This window comes from Raphanus sativus, chromosome 4 (assembly GCF_000801105.2).
Source record: "Raphanus sativus cultivar WK10039 chromosome 4, ASM80110v3, whole genome shotgun sequence".
NCBI lineage: Eukaryota > Viridiplantae > Streptophyta > Magnoliopsida > Brassicales > Brassicaceae > Raphanus > Raphanus sativus.
In genome coordinates, this window is record NC_079514.1 from 40,772,503 (window position 1) to 40,790,666 (window position 18,164).

The 18,164-nt window shown below is 35.6% G+C and overlaps 2 protein-coding genes and 3 pseudogenes across 2 annotated transcripts; 2 read left to right on the forward strand and 3 right to left on the reverse strand.

Annotated features, from left to right (window-relative positions):
- Positions 1-3,046: 3,046 nt before the first annotated feature.
- Positions 3,047-3,650, reverse strand: LOC130511628 (regulator of nonsense transcripts UPF2-like). Its single transcript, XM_057008892.1, has 2 exons — positions 3,514-3,650; positions 3,047-3,430 (listed from the first exon to the last, which is right to left on the reverse strand). Exons 1-2 carry the CDS (start codon positions 3,562-3,564, stop codon positions 3,227-3,229), a joined length of 255 nt encoding a protein of 84 aa, XP_056864872.1. The 5' UTR covers positions 3,565-3,650; the 3' UTR covers positions 3,047-3,226.
- A 415-nt stretch (positions 3,651-4,065) lies between these two features.
- Positions 4,066-7,180, forward strand: LOC108854744 (receptor-like serine/threonine-protein kinase SD1-8; annotated as a pseudogene).
- An 849-nt stretch (positions 7,181-8,029) lies between these two features.
- LOC108851007 (uncharacterized) lies at positions 8,030-12,488 on the reverse strand (annotated as a pseudogene).
- Positions 12,489-13,383: 895 nt separating this feature from the next.
- Positions 13,384-15,087, forward strand: LOC108854957 (CDP-diacylglycerol--glycerol-3-phosphate 3-phosphatidyltransferase 2-like; annotated as a pseudogene).
- A 202-nt stretch (positions 15,088-15,289) lies between these two features.
- Positions 15,290-16,723, reverse strand: LOC108854958 (jacalin-related lectin 23). The gene is made up of 3 exons (XM_057008891.1): positions 16,709-16,723; positions 15,697-16,123; positions 15,290-15,627 (listed from the first exon to the last, which is right to left on the reverse strand). The coding sequence occupies exons 2-3, from the start codon at positions 16,102-16,104 to the stop codon at positions 15,385-15,387; spliced, it is 651 nt and encodes a 216-aa protein (XP_056864871.1). The 5' UTR covers positions 16,105-16,123; positions 16,709-16,723; the 3' UTR covers positions 15,290-15,384.
- Positions 16,724-18,164: the final 1,441 nt, after the last annotated feature.

Genomic DNA, 18,164 nt, shown 5'->3' on the forward strand with positions numbered 1-18,164 from the left:
TAACTAGATTTTTGTGGTATGGAGATGATGGAAAAAAAAACTATGCTTAGTCTCTTGGACGAATCTTACCAAGCCCAAAGCACATGGAGGTCTAGGATTCTGCGATGTCCAAATGTTTAATCAAGCTCTCCTAGCAAAAAACGCTTGGCGAATCCTTACAAATCCTTCTTGTCTACTGGCAAGAATCCTCAACGGCAAGTACTGCCAACAGAAACCACTCCTTGAAGTCACTGCGCCCTCATCCTGCTCCCATGGCTGGAGAAGTGTCCTACATGGAAGGGACTTATTAGCAAAAAATATTGGGAAGGCAATAGGCAATGGCTTGACAACAAGAGTATGGAAAGATTCTTGGATCTCCCCTACAGAACATATCAAACCGTATGGTCCTATACTAGAAGATGCGAGTGACCTACGTGTTTCAGACTTGCTAACTAATGATCGAAAATGGAATAAAAGGAGGCTGGATGACTTATTACCTGAGTTTTCTGCAAAGATTCAGTGCATGCGTCCGAGTCAAGAGGGAGTGGAGGATGCCTACATATGGCAACCGCTTCAATCCGGTACTTAATCTACTAAGTCTGGATACCACTCAGCCATGACTCCATACACAGTTATAGTTGCTTCTCCTACCGTTCAACCCTCCCTGATTGTGAACTGGCATAAAGATGTGTGGAATGGCGCGTTCTCACCAAAGCTTAGGGTCTTTATCTGGTCCATGCTGCAAAATGCTCTACCAACAGGAGAAAACCTTCAATTCCGAGGAATAAACAACTCTGCAGTCTGCCCAAGATGTGGTGATAGCGAATCGATGGTTCATATATTCTTCTCTTGCCCCTTCGCAAAGAAAGTGTGGGAGCTCATCCCCCTCAAAGACGTAGTTCACCTAGCTACCATCCAAAGTTGTGAGCTTGCAGTGATAGGATCTCGGAACTTTGTCTGCCTCCCACCCACCGGAATCACCACCAATATCCTCCCCTGAATTTGCTGGAACATCTAGACATCCAGGAACATACTAATCTTCGAAGGCAAAACACGCTCCCCGGAGGAAGTCGCTCTTAACAGTATAAGATCATGCCGAGAATGGAGCAGCGCACAACCTCCAAGTCTCAAGTACTCGACAGCAGCCTCGCTCCCAACTACTATTAGCTACAACAATCAACCTCTACAGCAGGCAACCATACGATGTAACACGGACGCCTCTTGGGACAAAGCTTCTCTCTCTGCAGGACTGGGATGGGTCTTTACCTCCCCCCCCCCCCCAATCGGCTCTTATCTGCAGCGGATCGGAACTCCACTCCTTCGTAGGCTCTCCTCTAATGGCTGAAGCTCTTGCATGTCGATCTAGCCTCCATCACGCTCTCTCTCTCTAGGACTGGAGAATCTTCAAATCCTTTCCGACAATCAGACGCTCGTTCGAGCTATTAACACCAAGCTGATCCCTTCAGAGATCTATGGTATCGTCTCAGATGTCATGAATCTTACAGCTTCGTTCAATTTTGTTTCTTTCTTTTCCGTTCCTCGCTCTGAAAACTCCGAAGCCGATCTTGTGGCAAAATCGGCTTTGCGTCCTCCGTCTTTGTAATTTGGGCTCTTAATGGGTCGGACCTCTTTTAGTTTTAGTGCATTATCTAGTTGATAAAAAAAAAAAAAAAGAGCTTGTAAGTGGTCCTTTCGTCTTTACATTTTGTGTATAGCGCGCCTCATATAGCTTTGACAATTGGCTGTGTTTATGTATATATCGAGAAATATTTTAAATATATTTAAAATAACCAAGTAAAAAAATTATCTATAAAAAACTAGAAATTTTGAAAAAGAGTTTTAGTCAAATTAAATCCTTTTATATCATAATTTTAGAAAGTACAAGCTTAAATTAGATAAGTTTCAATTTTTTTATTCATCTATAAATATACTTCTCTGTCTTTGTAATTTTAAAACACATTTAGTTCATAATCACAGAAAATTTAGATTAAGAAATTCAAATAAAACAGCAAGTTTTGTAAATTTTAATAATAAATATATTAATTAATATTTAATATGATTATGCTCATATGGGTTGACAAACACCTAATACGAAACTGGCATGATATAATAGTATATTCAAAATGCCTCAGTCCATAAAGCCAAACACAGCTTTTGCATATCTATTAAATTTGTGTATGTGTAACTTATATCATACATGTCACTCAAATATGAAGCACTGTCATTTCTCGTTTATCTTTTTGTTTCTTGTCTAAATAAGTATAAAATAAATTTTGAATCTGTAACTTATTGGAATTTGGTTCTTTTTATGTATATAGAGAAATATTTCAAATAAATTTGAACTAACCAAGTCAACTTTTTTATCTATTAAAAAAAAACTAGAAATTTTGAAAAGAAAATTTTGGTCAAATTAGATATTTTTATTAGAAGATATATAGCTTAAATTAGATATGTTTCTATTTTTCATTCATCTATAAATATACTTCTATGTTTTTGCAATTTGAAAACACCTTTAGCTCATTATCTAAGATTAAAATTGTTTTTCAACCTTTGCTTATTGGTCTTGTTATTCTCACTAATCTTTTGTCGTGTTTGTATTTACATTTACAATTTTATTAATATATTCTATATTTATTCAAAATTAATATTATTCTGATATGAAGTTATTTTGTATACTAGGCAATTTTCCCAGAATAATCAAAAATTAAGAAAGAAAATGTTCATACTTAAGATTTGTTACCTATAAATATGCAAAAAGAAAAAAAAAATCTCTAACCAAATGTTTTACCAAAAACCTTAATTTTTATTTTTAATATTAAAACTAATATTAAGTTTTGACTATTCATAAAGGAGTATCACCACCAAAACCACAAACAAAACTGGAAAATGTAATATTATCCAATGTAGAGATGAATGTGCCAAAAAAAGAAAGCAATGGTTTTTGCGTTAATCTAAGCAAAGAAGGATTGCAGATGACCTTTTATTTGATTTTGTTTTTACATTTTAAAGTTCGATAATTCAAATATGTTTGGTAAGAATTGTTGCTTTTGATGATGTTGTGCTTGCTAATCTCACTAATAAATCACTAGAAACTGTACCAAAATATTCAAGAAACGTTCACATTGATCAGTTCTGTTTTATATTGTTGATAATTCGTTGAAATAGTCTACTGCTTTTGTAGATTTCTTGTCGTATACATATGCGCATATGCCACGAAAGCAGTTCACTGAACCTTAACTTACTTTCTTCAAGAATGATACGAACCACCACCTCCTTGATGGTAAACAAACCGGTGACGAGATCCTCTGCCTCCTCCAGGTCCCCAATTCAGTACTTGTGTCCCTAACCCATTAGATTCCTCTTCGTCTCTCTCTCTCACATTGTACTCGAGTACTAACCTCTTTATGTCTTGTTTCTCTTCCAAATTCGCAGCTTCTTTCTGGTTTGTGCTCTGCACAAGCGAGCAAATCACTCGGGATCAGCATCTGTTTTTTTGTTGTTGTTGTTTGTGAGCTTCACCAACTATTACAGTACCTTTACCGTTAGAAGAGATGCCTGGACGCATTGTGTCTGCTGAAGAAGCATGCTCACGCTCTTCCAGCTGCAGTATAGCTGCGTTCACCTCATCAATAGTCGCGTAACGGGTCATACTGGTTGGCAAATAGATGCTGAGGTTAAGACATAAGTCAAGAAGACACATTAAATTTGTCAGTAGACCCCCCCAAGTTAAAACCAAACTCTCTACTCTTTGCTTTTGGTTAAGAAGCAACGTAAGCTCTAGTCGGTTCGTTTCCTCAAGTCCAATGATCATTTAATCTTCCCAGTAAATCGTTAGAGACAGCACCACCACCATCACATCACGTGTAGATTATCTTGTGCAAGAACTAATAACGTGTAGATATAAAAGTAGTTTGACGAATTATTTTGCTTGCCTGTGCTAAAGGAAGGGTTTCAAAAACGTTTATATATAAAGTCGCTAACATGACATTTTGCTTGCATGTGCTAGGTTGATAATTTTAATTTCGAAATTTCCTGCTAAAGGAAGTGTTTCAAAAACGTTTATATATAATAAATATATAAAAAGGAGAGAAAGAAACATAAGAAAGTGGTGGGTCCGAGAGAGAGAGATGAAAGGGGTGGTACAGAACATTTACCAGAATTCTTACACCTTCTCCTTCTTCTTCGTAGTCATCGTTCTGCTTCGTCCGGCCCTTTCGATTTATGCCGCCAACACATTGTCGTCATCAGAGTCTCTCACGATCTCAAGCAACAGAACACTTGTATCTCGCGGTGGAGTCTTCGAGCTTGGTTTCTTCAAACCCTCCGAACGTTCGCGTTGGTATCTAGGAATATGGTATAAGAAAATTACTGAAAACACGTACGCATGGGTCGCCAACAGAGACAACCCTCTCACCAATTCTTCGGGAAGCCTCGAAATCTCTGGCAACAATCTCGTCCTTCTTGATCAGTACAATAACTCTGTTTGGACCACGAATCTTGCTAGAGGTAATAATAATAATAACGTGAGATATATTATCCAGTGATAGCAGAGCTTCTGCCCAACGGAAATTTTGTAATCAGAAACAACACCAGCAAGGGTAGTGGGTTCTTGTGGCAGAGTTTCGATTTTCCGACAGATACTTTACTCCCGGAGATGAAACTAGGTTACGATGCTAAAACGGAGCGCAACATGTTCCTCACATCATGGAGAGCTCAGGATGATCCGACGAGCGGGGATTTCACGTTAAAACTCGACATTCAAGGGGGATTGCCAGAGTTTTTAATCAGGGATCAAGAATCGATAGTTCGAAGGAGCGGTGAGTGGGATGGATTTAGTGGCATACCGGAGATGCAAAAATCATATTACACTTTTTATAATTATACGGAGAACAACGAGGAGGTCTCGTACCGTTTCCAAATGAACAACCATAGCATCTACTCCAGATTGATAATGAGAGACGGGACGCTCATGCAGTTCACGTGGGAACCGCCATCATGGGCATGGAAGCGGTCCAGGGATTTTCTATTCAGGGATACCTGCGATGATTACTCTGTTTGCCAAGGGCCTAATACTTACTGTGACGAGAACACGTCACCTCTCTGTAACTGTATTAGAGGGTACGTTCCAAAGAACGACACAGAGTGGGCAGAGCGGGGCCCGGTAGTAGGCAGTTCATCTGGGTGTGTGAGGAAAACGCAGCTTAACTGCCAAGGAGATCATGTGTACTTTTTGCCCCTAAACAATACCAAGTTGCCGTATACTAAGACGGCGACTGTGGATCGGAGAATTGACGGGAAGACATGTGAAGAGAGGTGTCTTAGCGATTGTAACTGTACGTCGTTTGCGTTTGTAAATGATGGTCTGGGTTGCGTGACTTGGACCGGAGATCTCGTTGACATACGGACACATAATGAAGGTGGTAATGTTCTTTATGTGAAAGTCTCGGCTGATTATGATGGAGGTATATATCTCTTACCATGCCAAAATGTTCGAGTTGGTCAGTTTAATAGCTTTTCAAATATCCTTGCAGATTTTTCCTCGGGTGAGAAGAGTGACCCAACTGGAAAAATCATTGGTTTGACTATTGCTGGATTCAGCGTTATGCTTATTCTGACTGTTGTCTTCTTCTGCTATTGGAAGAGGAGACGGAAACAAGCAAAAGCAGATGCAACACCTATCGGTAAATGAGTACTAACTTTTTTATTTTACTTTGTTTTTACTTCGTCTGAACTTTTCTTTTATTTTCGAAATGGTAATTGTCTTTCAAGTGGGAAACCAAGTTCTAATGAACGAGGTGGTGTTACCAAGAAGGACGAGAAATTTTCCTGGAGAGGACGAATTAAAAGATTTGGAACTTCCATTGATGGAGTTTGATGTTGTTGTCGCAGCTACACAAAATTTCTCTGATTCTAAAAAAGTCGGAAAAGGTGGTTTTGGTGTTGTCTACAAGGTATAAATAATGAATATGACCTATTGGTTTTTGCTCTGTTGGTTTTGTATAACTGAACATTTAAATATGTGTCACCAGGGAAGGTTAATTGACGGGCAAGAAATTGCGGTGAAGAGACTATCGGAAACGTCAGCTCAAGGTACCGATGAGTTCATGACCGAAGTTAAGCTAATCGCAAGGCTTCAGCATAGGAATCTTGTCAGGCTACTTGGATGTTGCGTTTACGAGGGCGAGAAAATTCTAATCTACGAATACTTGGAGAATCTAAGCCTCGATTCTCATCTCTTTGGTTAGTGTCTTTCAACTTAGTTCTTAAAGTTGAATGTCTTGAAAATATGTTAATGTTTGAGAACGATCGAATTGCAGATGAAGCCAGAAGCTGTTTGTTAAATTGGGAAATGAGATTTGATCTTATCAATGGTATTGCACGAGGGCTTCTGTATCTTCACCAAGATTCGCGGTTTAGAATAATCCATAGGGATTTGAAAGCAAGCAATGTCTTGCTTGATAAAGATATGACTCCAAAAATTTCAGACTTTGGAATGGCTAGGATCTTTGGACAAGATGAAACAGAAGCTACCACGAGAAAGGTGGTCGGAACTTAGTAAGCATTTAAAGCATCAAAATCATATTTTGAAACAAAGAGCTACCTGATAAGCTTTTTTCTAATTAATTTATTGTTATGCAGTGGTTACATGTCTCCAGAATATGCGATGAATGGGACATTCTCGATGAAGTCAGATGTGTTCAGTTTTGGGGTCTTGCTTCTTGAAATTATAAGTGGCAAGAGGAATAAAGGCTTCTGCGACTCGGATAATAATCTTAATCTTCTCGGATATGTAAGCCTTTAAAAACACATCTTCTCTTTTATTTGATTTTTGATTCAATAAAATAACATTCCGAACCAGGTGTGGAAGAATTGCAATGACGGTCAAGGTCTGGAGATAGTAGACACCGCGGTCATGGTAGATTCTTCATCACCAACGTTCAGGCCACGTGAAATCTTAAGATGCTTACAAATTGGCCTCTTGTGTGTTCAAGACCGTGTAGAGGATAGACCAATGATGTCGTCAGTAGTTTTGATGCTCGGAAGTGAAGCAGAATTCATTCCTCAACCGAAACAGCCAGTTTACTATGTAGCCAGCGTAAGCTCACCTGATACTCGGAGTAAACAGCGTGACAATGAAGCTTGCACCGTGAACCAGTACACCATCTCAATCATTGACCCTAGGTGATATGTTAAATAATAAATCCTTTACCTAAATAATGACGATCTGTATGTTTATTTCATACTAGATATGGATCCGTCCGTTTCACGGGTTTTAATTAATATTTTAATTTATTATATGATTTTTCATATACTGTGTGAAAATTATTTAAGGTATAAGAATTATTTTTTTCATATAAATTTTGGTTAGTACTTATATTTTAATAATCATGGCGCATAAATGAAGTCACTTATTAGCAACTTTATACATAAAATTAGAAAAAGAACTATTCCCGAAAAATTCAAATCGAACTCAACATAAAGAAATATGAAATAAAACAAAATATAAAGAATTTAATAGTTGAATCAAGCCAATTGAGTTTATGACAACGTCATACACTTTCTTAAGTTCTTAATGTAATGCATGTTTGTATTAATTTTCTAAATTATTATTCTTGTTCAAACATATTATAATGCTTTCATGACAATTTAGTAATGTTTTGTGTTGTCATCGTAGGATCTCGAACTTTTTTGTGCAATCGTTAGCATTTATATATTTTTGTTTGTATGGTTTATTCATCTTTAAAATATCTCCAGTTCTCATCAGCTCTATATATTTCTCTATCTTTTCTCATAAAAAAAAATTCTATTATAAATGTGAATCTCTCCATTTCTATTGTATGATTCTGCTATAGAGTTTATATATTTGAAGGAAAAATGTAATGTAATGATATTTTCATTTTTTTATTTATAAACAAAAATACCATATCTCTATATTTTTCTCTAAAAATAAAAGAACTCTATTGCATAATCACAAATTGAAGCAAATCCATCTCTATAATATAATTTTTCTATTTTATAAAAAGAATATAGTTACGAATATATAGGTGAATTGAAAATAATATTTGATATTTTATCAATAGATAACATTATGGATCAACATTTTTATCATGCATTTAGAGGGGTAATGAAACTATTAATACTTTATGCAGTTTGATACTGCTTTGATTCTTGTGATATGTGTGCGCTAAAGACCTTTCATAAACTCTGAAGTGATCTGAATTTGCGCTAGAAAGAGAACCAACATATTAAAATCTGAAATGCCAACCTGTATCATAGCAGCTTCTTGATCCTTCTTATCAGACACAAGCTTTCGAAGCTCTGTCACCCCTTGCTCTAACTGCTCAATCTACCCCCCCCCCCCCCCCCAAAACAAAACAAAAAATATATATTCATGTTTGTCAAGTAGCATAGGACCAAGCATTGTCCTTATACACCTAATTAGGAAGCATAGTTTTAAAAAAAAAATATATATATATATATATAAAGAGAATTAATACCTTAGCATTCAGGTGACGCCGATTGTCTTGTTTGACCATCTCCATGAGAGCAACCTCCAGCTCTTCAGCTCTGCAATTACATATGAAGTGATCAGAGGAGATAATATAAAAAGTTCAGGCATGATTTTGAATCTCCAAAGTCATTATACTAATTAGCCAAGAGATTAACCTTAGTAAAGCAGATCGTTTCTCCTCAACCAAATTGCAGAGTTCACCCTTCAACCGAAGAACCTGGAGAAGTTGTTGAAACTCTTTTTTTTTTATTTTTTTAAGTGAAGAAAACATTATCATTATGAGTTTAACACAAAAAAAGAATGACACAAAGTTACCTGTCCTTGAAGGTCTTGAAAACAATCTATATCTCCACCATCCCCATTCAGAGTCAGACTAATCAAGACATCGTCTGCGTTACTGGATCCTGACTCAGAACGAGACAAGCTCCAATTCGACGACAGCGAGGCTTTGCTGAAATTTAACAGAACTGATTTTGGGTCTTTTGAGTCCCTCCAAGCTTGAAGCCCTTTTAGTCTTTCCTCAAGTGCAGCCATCACAGCTGGCCTGTGCTTGCTTCTTAGCTCCTGCAGTCTACTCTCGTTTACATCTTGGTAACCCATGCAAGCAGTGAAAACCAGCTGGCTGTTATCGAACGTTGAACCAGTCATTGACTGTAGCAAAGTGATCGCATCTCCAGCGTCCTTGGTTGTAATTAGTGTAGGACCTGACCATGGTAAGTGTTAATGAGAGTATATTATCATATGGACACAACACTTAGGTTTTTTTAACAGAGTAGTACCGTACCAATTACCATAAAACTCCATCAATGCAAGCGCTGTTCTGAAAAGCATTACACGGTTTCCTTCAAACAGAAGCACATCCCACACTCTGAGAACTGTTAGTTATATAACAAACAAATATCTCTTTCAGAATAATAATATTTAAAAAATAAAAATAAAACAGTTTTGGAACCTGACCACTTTCCCATGGAAGCATATTGATGAAGATTGAAAGAAACCATGGCGCTGTAACACAAGCCACATGCACTCCAAGATAATCTAGATGTTGAACTGCAATAAAATGGTATTATAAATCAATCACAAAGACAATTTTTTGGTAAAAGATGATGAAACAAAGACAATGAAAGAAACTAAACCCAATTTAGGAAATCTCTCTCGAACCAACTCCTCCAGAACTCGTTGGTCAACCTAAAAAATAAGAATCCATGAACAATGAGAAAAAAAAAAACATTCAGCTAGTATTTCTTACCTGGGGACTCGATCATCTCTTCAGAGTAATAATCATTGAAGTAGTCATCAATGATTCCTATCAGCGACCTCAAAAAATCAAAAGTAAATGCTTAGTTTAGCTTACACTTAACACATGAGTAGTTTCTGAAACATATACCAAAAAGCATTCTCTTATGGCATCAGAAGTAATAAAAGTCCAGTGAAGAAATTCATAGCCTGCACATGTTTTAATAGGCAGATGATCATTTGTTAAGCATGTCACCAAACGTTAGAATAAACAGGAAGTAGCTGACAGTATCCAACAGAGGGATTATGCCTAGCATAAGCAGGTAGCAATCGCCTCAGAGCGTTTCTGCCATCATCATCTAAGGCAGGATGACCTGGAAACGTCCGGGGTAAATCCTGGACCTGAAACAAGCAAACGACTTGAGTATTAAAGAACCAAATACCAGAGCACTGGCAACAAGAGGATAATAATCTAATTAGTTGCTGACCTTCTCTACCTGTCCTTTCCATTTTTCCACAGCAGCGAGTGGGTCTCCACTTAGACCTTTCTCATCTGCAGGCTGCATCTCTGTGTCCTTTCCTAGACCATCAGCAGCTAGCAGATTTTGGTAATAATTCTCCACCCGGCGTTTCTTAACCCCCGCAAATGCTTTTGCCAGAGCTGAAGATAAAATGATTATTAACGAGAACTAAACAACATGACAAGAATGCACAAGGCAAAAGGTTGTATTACCTCACCCCTCAGAGCCATAGGTGCACCACCTCGAACAAGCACTTCAAGTTCTTCTTTCCAAGGGCATGCAGACATGCATGTAAGTACCATCTGAAGATTTTCATCATCCTGAACTGGATTCGATCTCTCCACATCGTAGAACTCGTCTTCAGAATCATTCTCACATCCTCCTCTCTTGGAAGATTCCAGTTTCACACGAGCACTCATCAAGTCCTCGATTGCTCGAAGAGATGGTCTGATCTCAGTCCATATCTGATGAAATCTGAGCACTTTCTTTTCTTCAGATGATCCATTCACAGGAGACGCGGCAGAGTGTGCATGATCTTCAAGGAAACTGTTCCACCTGTCCGACCCCTCTCCCCTTCCTCCTCCTCCTGCGTTTTATCAGAAAGGAGCAGAGCGTCATAGATTTAAGGTGAAACGACATCAAGGGAAGCTAATGACAAACAACTGCTTCCAGCATTTGAAAACCAACAACGACATTATATAATGAGCCTTTGGATATATCTAAAGCTTAAAAAATATCTCAATTTACTCCACTTCTGATATCTTACACAACTTGTAATATGAAAATCACCACCAAAATTTAAGACAAGGCACAGCCTTCTGTCTGAACTAAAAACATGTGTAATAAGATATCCAGAGTAGGAAAAAAAAAAAAAGACCTGGTAGATTTTAACATATTCTCGGTATCTTTGCACATGATGAGGCCTCACAGAAAATCCATAAGCATCCCTGTTAGCAACCATCAAATCAAACTACATCAGTCACTGAAAAATATTCAAATATCATCCATAGAAAAATCAGACAAGATCTCCCAAGTGTTTTTTTGTAGATTATTATTATTATTAACAACAATCCATTGAGACAAAAAAAAAAAAATCTGTCTCTCTCTCTCTCTCAGACAAGCTAAAAAGTTGATGACTTTACAAGACCCACTTCACTGATAAGGATTTTACATCACATAGATTGCAAATAATCAACAACAATCGTGTTCGTTCCAGTAACTAATCAAAGATCAATATATATCATCAATGTTCCGGGATAGGCAATGTAGTAGTGGCTAGCTTACGAAGAAGAAGATAGAAAGGCGATACCTTTTGTGGTCGGATGCGAAGAGAGGGCTGGAGGAAACGGCGTCGGTGATCATCGTTAGTTACTGAGGTCGAAACGACGAGATCTCTCTCCGATGAGAGTTGGAAAAAAAACGGCGGTAAGATCCGGTGGAGTAGTGACCTAGGAGGCTACTACTTACTTTTGATCATCGTCATTACGCGATTGAAAAAAGTTTTGAGGATGAAAGATACAGTGTGAAGAAGACTCAAGAGAGAGAGAGAGAGAGAGAGAGAGAGAGAGAGGCAAGATTTTTTTAATTGTTTTCAAATTCAGTTAAAAATAAATAATAAATTTAGTTGTATCTTTTTCTTTTTTTTTTCTGAAACACTTCTTTTTTTTTCAAAACAAACTTAATTTCATATCCCTCATTGTATAAAAATCCATTTTTGTTTATCAATAAATAATAGTTAATTGTATTTTTTAAAAAATTATATATTTTATTGATTTAAAATTGCGGAAAATATAGTCATAGAAAAATACTTAACTATTTGCGGACTCGACCCACATGGTTTTAACTACTTGCTCAACGCTTATACACGGAACAAGAGAATATACGATGCTTTAGAGTATTTTAGCCTCATGGTGGATCGAAAGGTTGTTCATTTCGTGTGTTATGTGAACAGTTTGTTGAGTTCTTTGGTCAAGAGTAATGAGATTGGCGAAGCTAAGGAGATTTACAACGAGATGGTTGAGATGGGTGTTAGTGGTGATAACGTCATGGCTCAGTTGTTGATGAGAGGTTGTTTGAGGGAACGGAGGCCTGAAGAGGCTGTGAGGATTTTCAGGAGGAGTAGTAGATACGGTTTGATGTACAGTCTCGCTGTTCAAGCTGCTTGTAAGATTCCTGATTTGGGGATGGTTTTGGGTTTGTTGGGAGAGATGAGGGAGGAGTTGGGTGTTTGCGGGTCTCATGAGACGTATACTAGCGTAGTTGTGTCTTTTTTTTTTTTGAAACACTTCTTTTTTTTCAAAACAAACTTAATTCCATATCCCTCATTGTATAAAAATCTATTTTTGTTTATCAATAAATAATGGTTAATTATATTTTTTAAAAAATTATATATTTTATTGATTTAAAATTGCGAAAAATATAGTCACAGAAAATTATAGATTTATAATTGAAGTTTAAAACTCTCTTTGTTCCATATTATTTGATATTTTACTTCAATGCACTAGTATTAAAAACATTTATTAAGTATATTACGAAATTATAATTTCAAACTAATTTTTATTTTATTATAAATATAAATAATTAAAAATTCAGTTAGTTATATGGATTTAGATAAAATTAAAGTTACATAGATGTGCAAACATCATAATCTATTATGAAACAAGAAAAAAGTTTAAAATTTCATATATATTGAAACGGAGGAATTATATTTTATTAATATATGTGAAACTTTTTTTTAAATGACATTTTGAAAGAATATTTTATTTAAATGAGATTAAATGGCTTTGACAGCTTCGTCTTGGCCAATGACTCTTGTGAGTAACTTTTTTTTCAAAACAAACTTAATTCCATATCTCTCATTATATAAAAATCCATTTTTGTTTATCAATAAATAATAATTATATTTTTTTAAAAAATATATATCTTATTGAGTTAAAATTGCAAAGAAAATAGTCACAGAAAAATTATAGATTTATAATTGAAGTTTAAAACTCCTTGTGTTCCATATTATTTGATATTTTACTTCAATGCACAAATATTAAAAAAAAAAAATTATTAAATATATTATTTTTATTATAAATATAAATATTTAAAAATTCAGTTGGTTACCTAGATTTAGATAAAATTAAAGTGCTCCTTCATTCATCAGCCATGCTCAGATCCACCTTTGCTTCCTTAATAGTCGCGTCAATTTGCGGCGCACGTTACGTCTCTCTTACCCTGCGGCGCATCTTAGCCGTTCCTCACGCTTCACAGCCACTTCCCCTTGCTCCTCCTCCCATAAAGCTCCAACCTTTGTGATACCCATCTTCTCTTCCTCTTATTCCTCTTCGTCGGAGAAACACCCACCATCATCGCCGCCCCTTACCCGATCAGCAGCCCTCGTGGGACAAGACGACGCACCCATCAACTCTTCTTCCAAAGTTCTTACATTGCCCACCGTCCTAACCCTTGGTCGCGTCGCTGCCGTTCCCCTTCTCGTCTCCAGTACGCTTTTCTCATTTAAGTTCTAAAGTCTTTCTTTGAGATTGTGTTCTTTCATGTTAAAAGTCTTCACCTTTTGCTTCTCTTTACTTCTAAATCTCTTTTGGGTTTTTGTTTTTTCATGTTCAAGTGTTCACCTTTGCTTCTCTTTAGTTCTAAATCTCTTTTGGGTTTGTGTTTTTGGATTGTGTTTTCATGTTGAAGTGTTCACCTTTGCTTCTCTTTGGTTCTAAACCTCTTCTTGGGTTTGTGTGTGTGTGTGTTTTTTTTTTTTTTTGGATTATGTTTTTTTTGTTCATGTTAAAGTGTTCACCTTTTTGTTGTTGTTATTGCTTGTAAGCCTTCTACGTTGATGGATGGTGGGGAACAACTGCGACCACAAGCATCTTCGTTGCAGCTGCTGTTACAGACTGGCTTGACGGCTATCTTGCACGCAAGGTACTTTCTTTCTTTATTTGTCTCTGTGTTTAAAAGTTGCAATCTTGACTTGACGGTGAGAGATCATGTACGTTTACAGATGAAGTTAGGTTCTGCGTTTGGAGCGTTTTTGGATCCTGTTGCAGATAAGGTTTTGTGCCAGATTTTTTGTCTTTTTTTTTTTTCTAATCTTAAGCTTTCTATGTGTTTCTTAATTTTTTATGTCTTGTGTCTTCAGCTTATGGTCGCAGCTACATTGATCTTACTCTGTACAAAGCCTATCGACGTTGCTGTGTTAGGACCAGTTCCGTGGTTACTAACGGTACCGTCTATTGCAATCATTGGTAGAGAGGTAAGATCTGTAGAAAGATTGATTGTATTCTCCTTAGTTTCCTTTACTTGTAGAGTAAGTGACGTGTCCTTAACTGTATGATACATTTGTCTTTATGTAGATTACCATGTCTGCGGTTAGAGAATGGGCTGCATCTCAAAATGGAAAGCTATTAGAGGTAAGTTAGTTAGTTAGTTAGATCACCGAACATCTATCTTTCTCCTGGTATTGTAGTGTGTAAGAGCTTTTGTTGTTTTGTTTTCTGCTCACAGGCTGTCGCGGTAAACAACTTGGGCAAGTGGAAAACCGCCACGCAGATGACAGCACTAACCATACTTCTCGCGAGCCGGGACAGCAGTGTCGGATGGCTCGCAGCGTCTGGCGCTGGATTGCTTTATGTGTCTGCAGGACTATCGGTTTGGTCTTTAGCCGTTTATATGAGGAAGATTTGGAAAGTACTGCTGAAGTAGGTGGTAGTTTTTTTATCTATATCTGATTTGTTTTGCTTTTAACATCCATTTTGGATATGGAGAGTGTCTCGGTCATCGCCTGTACAGGGAGCACAAAACTATGTAGATGGTTTTGCTTTGTTCTGCTCTGTTTCTTTATTTGTTGTCCTAACACAATTTAAAGGATAGGAATGGTCTGGCTTAAAAGCCTAATCATGGTGTGTCTCAAGGAACAATCATAACAGAAAATAAAGATAATACATACCAATATATCTTATAAAAAAAAAATTTATTCATAAAAATAAAAACAGATACCAATCTCTTATTATTATTTTTTTTGCTAAAATTTGGTACCAATCTCTTATTGAAAGTCTTTTTATATTCATAAAGGAAAACACATGCAGACACACCAATCTCTTATTGAAAGTTTTTGATTCAGAGCAAGTTTTTTTTTTACTAGATGCGCCTGGACATGGGGCTGATATCGTAAATAACATCGGTAGCTCGTCCAGAGAAGCCTGTGATCTTGTGGTCTTTCTCCTCGAACGAGTACTTCTCACCAGAATCCAATCCATACAGAGGTGTCTCCCTTCTGTTCGTCTTGAACTTAATAGACACAATCTTTCCAAATGGTGCACCAGGTATAGGTCTATAGTAGCCTTTTATGCCTTTTAGATATTCACCATCCTCAAGAACAATCTGCAAAGGCTCAAATATAAACAAAGATAAGTAAAAATGTTAAAAGTATGGTTTTAGAAAAAAAATTACCTCTTCAGCTCCGAGTGAAGTTATCTTCCCATGGTCATCACCAGTTACTAGGCCATTGCCTTTAATGTACACAAACTTGAGAAAGGCTACACCTTCTTCGTATAGTCCTATTGTTATCTTCTTGACACCGTCGTAGATACCGTAATCACCCCATGGATCTCCTATCACTGGAGTGGGAGTGGGAACAGGAGTGTGTTCAAAATAACCTCCAAGAGCATCAATAGCTTCACCTTCTTTTCCATGGAATCCGAGAAGCCTACCCCCATTTTGCCCCAGCACAAACTTCTTACCCACTTCATACCCAAAGACTGATGTTCTGCCCTTTGATGTTTCAAACTTAAGTGAAGTTATGACGGTATTGCGGAAAAACTTTGGATTATCATAGGTTGCTTCCACTGATGTGTTCATTCATAAAATTAACCACAAACTGCAACAAGAAGCAAAATTCAAAAAAAAAATTATAGTAAAAAAATCCAAACACACAGGTCTAACTATAATATATTCCAACATTTTTAAAAAATAATCAATGCTAGTTTTCATACTTATTAATAAAATGTATTAAATTTTTATTGCAAATATATTATTTTTTATGATTAACTATATATCTTACGAATTTTAGTCAATTGAAATTTAATAGACAACTTATTTTTCAAAATTTACAATCTATCACTATAATTTGATATGAAAATACATTGTAAATTAAAAATGTTTATCTTTTTGAATTTTTTTTATTGATAAGTGAATTATCCCAATAATAGAAATGGCTTTGGAGGTATGAGGGAGATACTTCATACTCACTAATAATATTATATCAATCATCATTTCCAAAAGTAACAACCATGTGAATTTTCAGAACTACTAGATCACCAACTATTTGGTACTAAACTTTTGGTTGTTAACTTGTTATACTATTTCACATATAAACCAAATTTACATCTAACATGACCTATATCTTCTTCTTCTTTTGAAAATTATTAGGCCAATCATGTATATAAGATCTAGTAGAAAATACCTCAGATTGGGTTTCTCCTTTCGAAGTCATTTTTTATCTATTAAAAACTAGAAACTTTGAAAAAGAGTTTTGGTCAAACTTTGAAAAAGAGTTTTGGTCAAAAAGAGTTTTGGTCAAATTGGATCCTTTTATATCTGAATTTTAGAAGGTATGTAGCTTAAATTAGATATGTTTCAATTTTTAATTCATCTATAAATATTCTTCTCTGTCTTTGTAAATTTAAAACACATTTAGTTCATTATCTAAGATGAAAAATTCTTTTCAACCTTCGCTCATTAGTATCATTATGGTCACAGTTCTTCTGTTCGGTTTGTATTTATAATTATAATTTTATTACTATATTCAGTAATCATTTGAAACTAAAGTTATTGTGATATCATATTATTTTATGTATTCATATAATTTTTATACAATTCTATAATGTTGGGTTTAGAAAAAATTTCCAGAATAATCAATGATTAAGAAAGAGATGTTCATATTTTAAGTTTTTTTTCCAATAAATATGCAAAAACTCTCTAAATATATGTTTTACCAAAAAATAATAGTTTCTATTTAAATACAGAGACTAAAGTTATGTTTTAACTATTATAATAACAGGAGTAATAGCGATTGCTCAGAAAAGAGGACCACCGCGAAAAGAACCTCCTTGTACTGAAAGATACACTTTTAGAAAAGGATGTAACTTGGAAGATTGTAAGGCTCATTGTTCTAAAAAGAGGAATGGAATTGCTGGATGTGGAGCCCGCATATATTGTTATTGTTTATATCAACAGAATATAAAGAAGTCTTGTTTTCCGTGATTTTTATCTACATTGGAACTCAAATAATACTTATAATAATACACACATTTATCAAAGGAAAAATAATAATATTATTATTTTGTTAGTTTTTATTGCATAATAAAATGTATAATGTTACAAATATAAATAAAAATAATTAATATTAATTAGACGTTTGTCTTTTACCTTTTTATTGGGTGGCGTGAAATAAAAATAATATATTATAATTAGTACTTATTTCATATAAATTTGAAAGAAAATTAGAGGTAGCAAGAGGGAAAAGGCATGTCGATGATGCTGGTACGGTGCTTGTTGATTGGTAACTTTTACTGTATGTACCGATAAAAACGATTTTATTGTGTTATTTCTTATTAAATTTTATTTTTTAGTTTTCAGTGAAGTTTTAACTTAAAACTACCACTGAATATCCAACAAAAAAAACTAGTTAAATCCTAATGGAAGTACACAATTATATTTCATCGTAAGACGAGTAAACTTTTGAAAAATTGCTTGAAATACGCTAAGTTTGATATAATTATTCAAATATACATTTATCAGAATAATATAATATTTGGGTTATAAAGTCTAGTGAGTATTTGTTTAGAACATTGTATTTAGGGGGTGAGGTTGAGTGTACTATACGCTTTTATAAATAATTCTTAAACATCTATAAATGA

What these genes read in the sequence shown, in the direction of transcription:
- LOC130511628 (XM_057008892.1), bottom strand. Translation starts at nt 3,564, where the DNA reads ATGCTTCTTCAGCAGACACAATGCGTCCAGGCATCTCTTCTAACGGTA. An exon ending in CATCTCTTCTAACGGTAAAG is followed by an intron (nt 3,431 to 3,513) that starts GTACTGTAATAG and finishes TCGCTTGTGCAG; the next exon opens with AGCACAAACCAGAAAGAAGC.
- LOC108854958 (XM_057008891.1), bottom strand. Translation starts at nt 16,104, where the DNA reads ATGAACACATCAGTGGAAGCAACCTATGATAATCCAAAGTTTTTCCGC. An exon ending in CTTCACTCGGAGCTGAAGAG is followed by an intron (nt 15,628 to 15,696) that starts GTAATTTTTTTT and finishes GAGCCTTTGCAG; the next exon opens with ATTGTTCTTGAGGATGGTGA.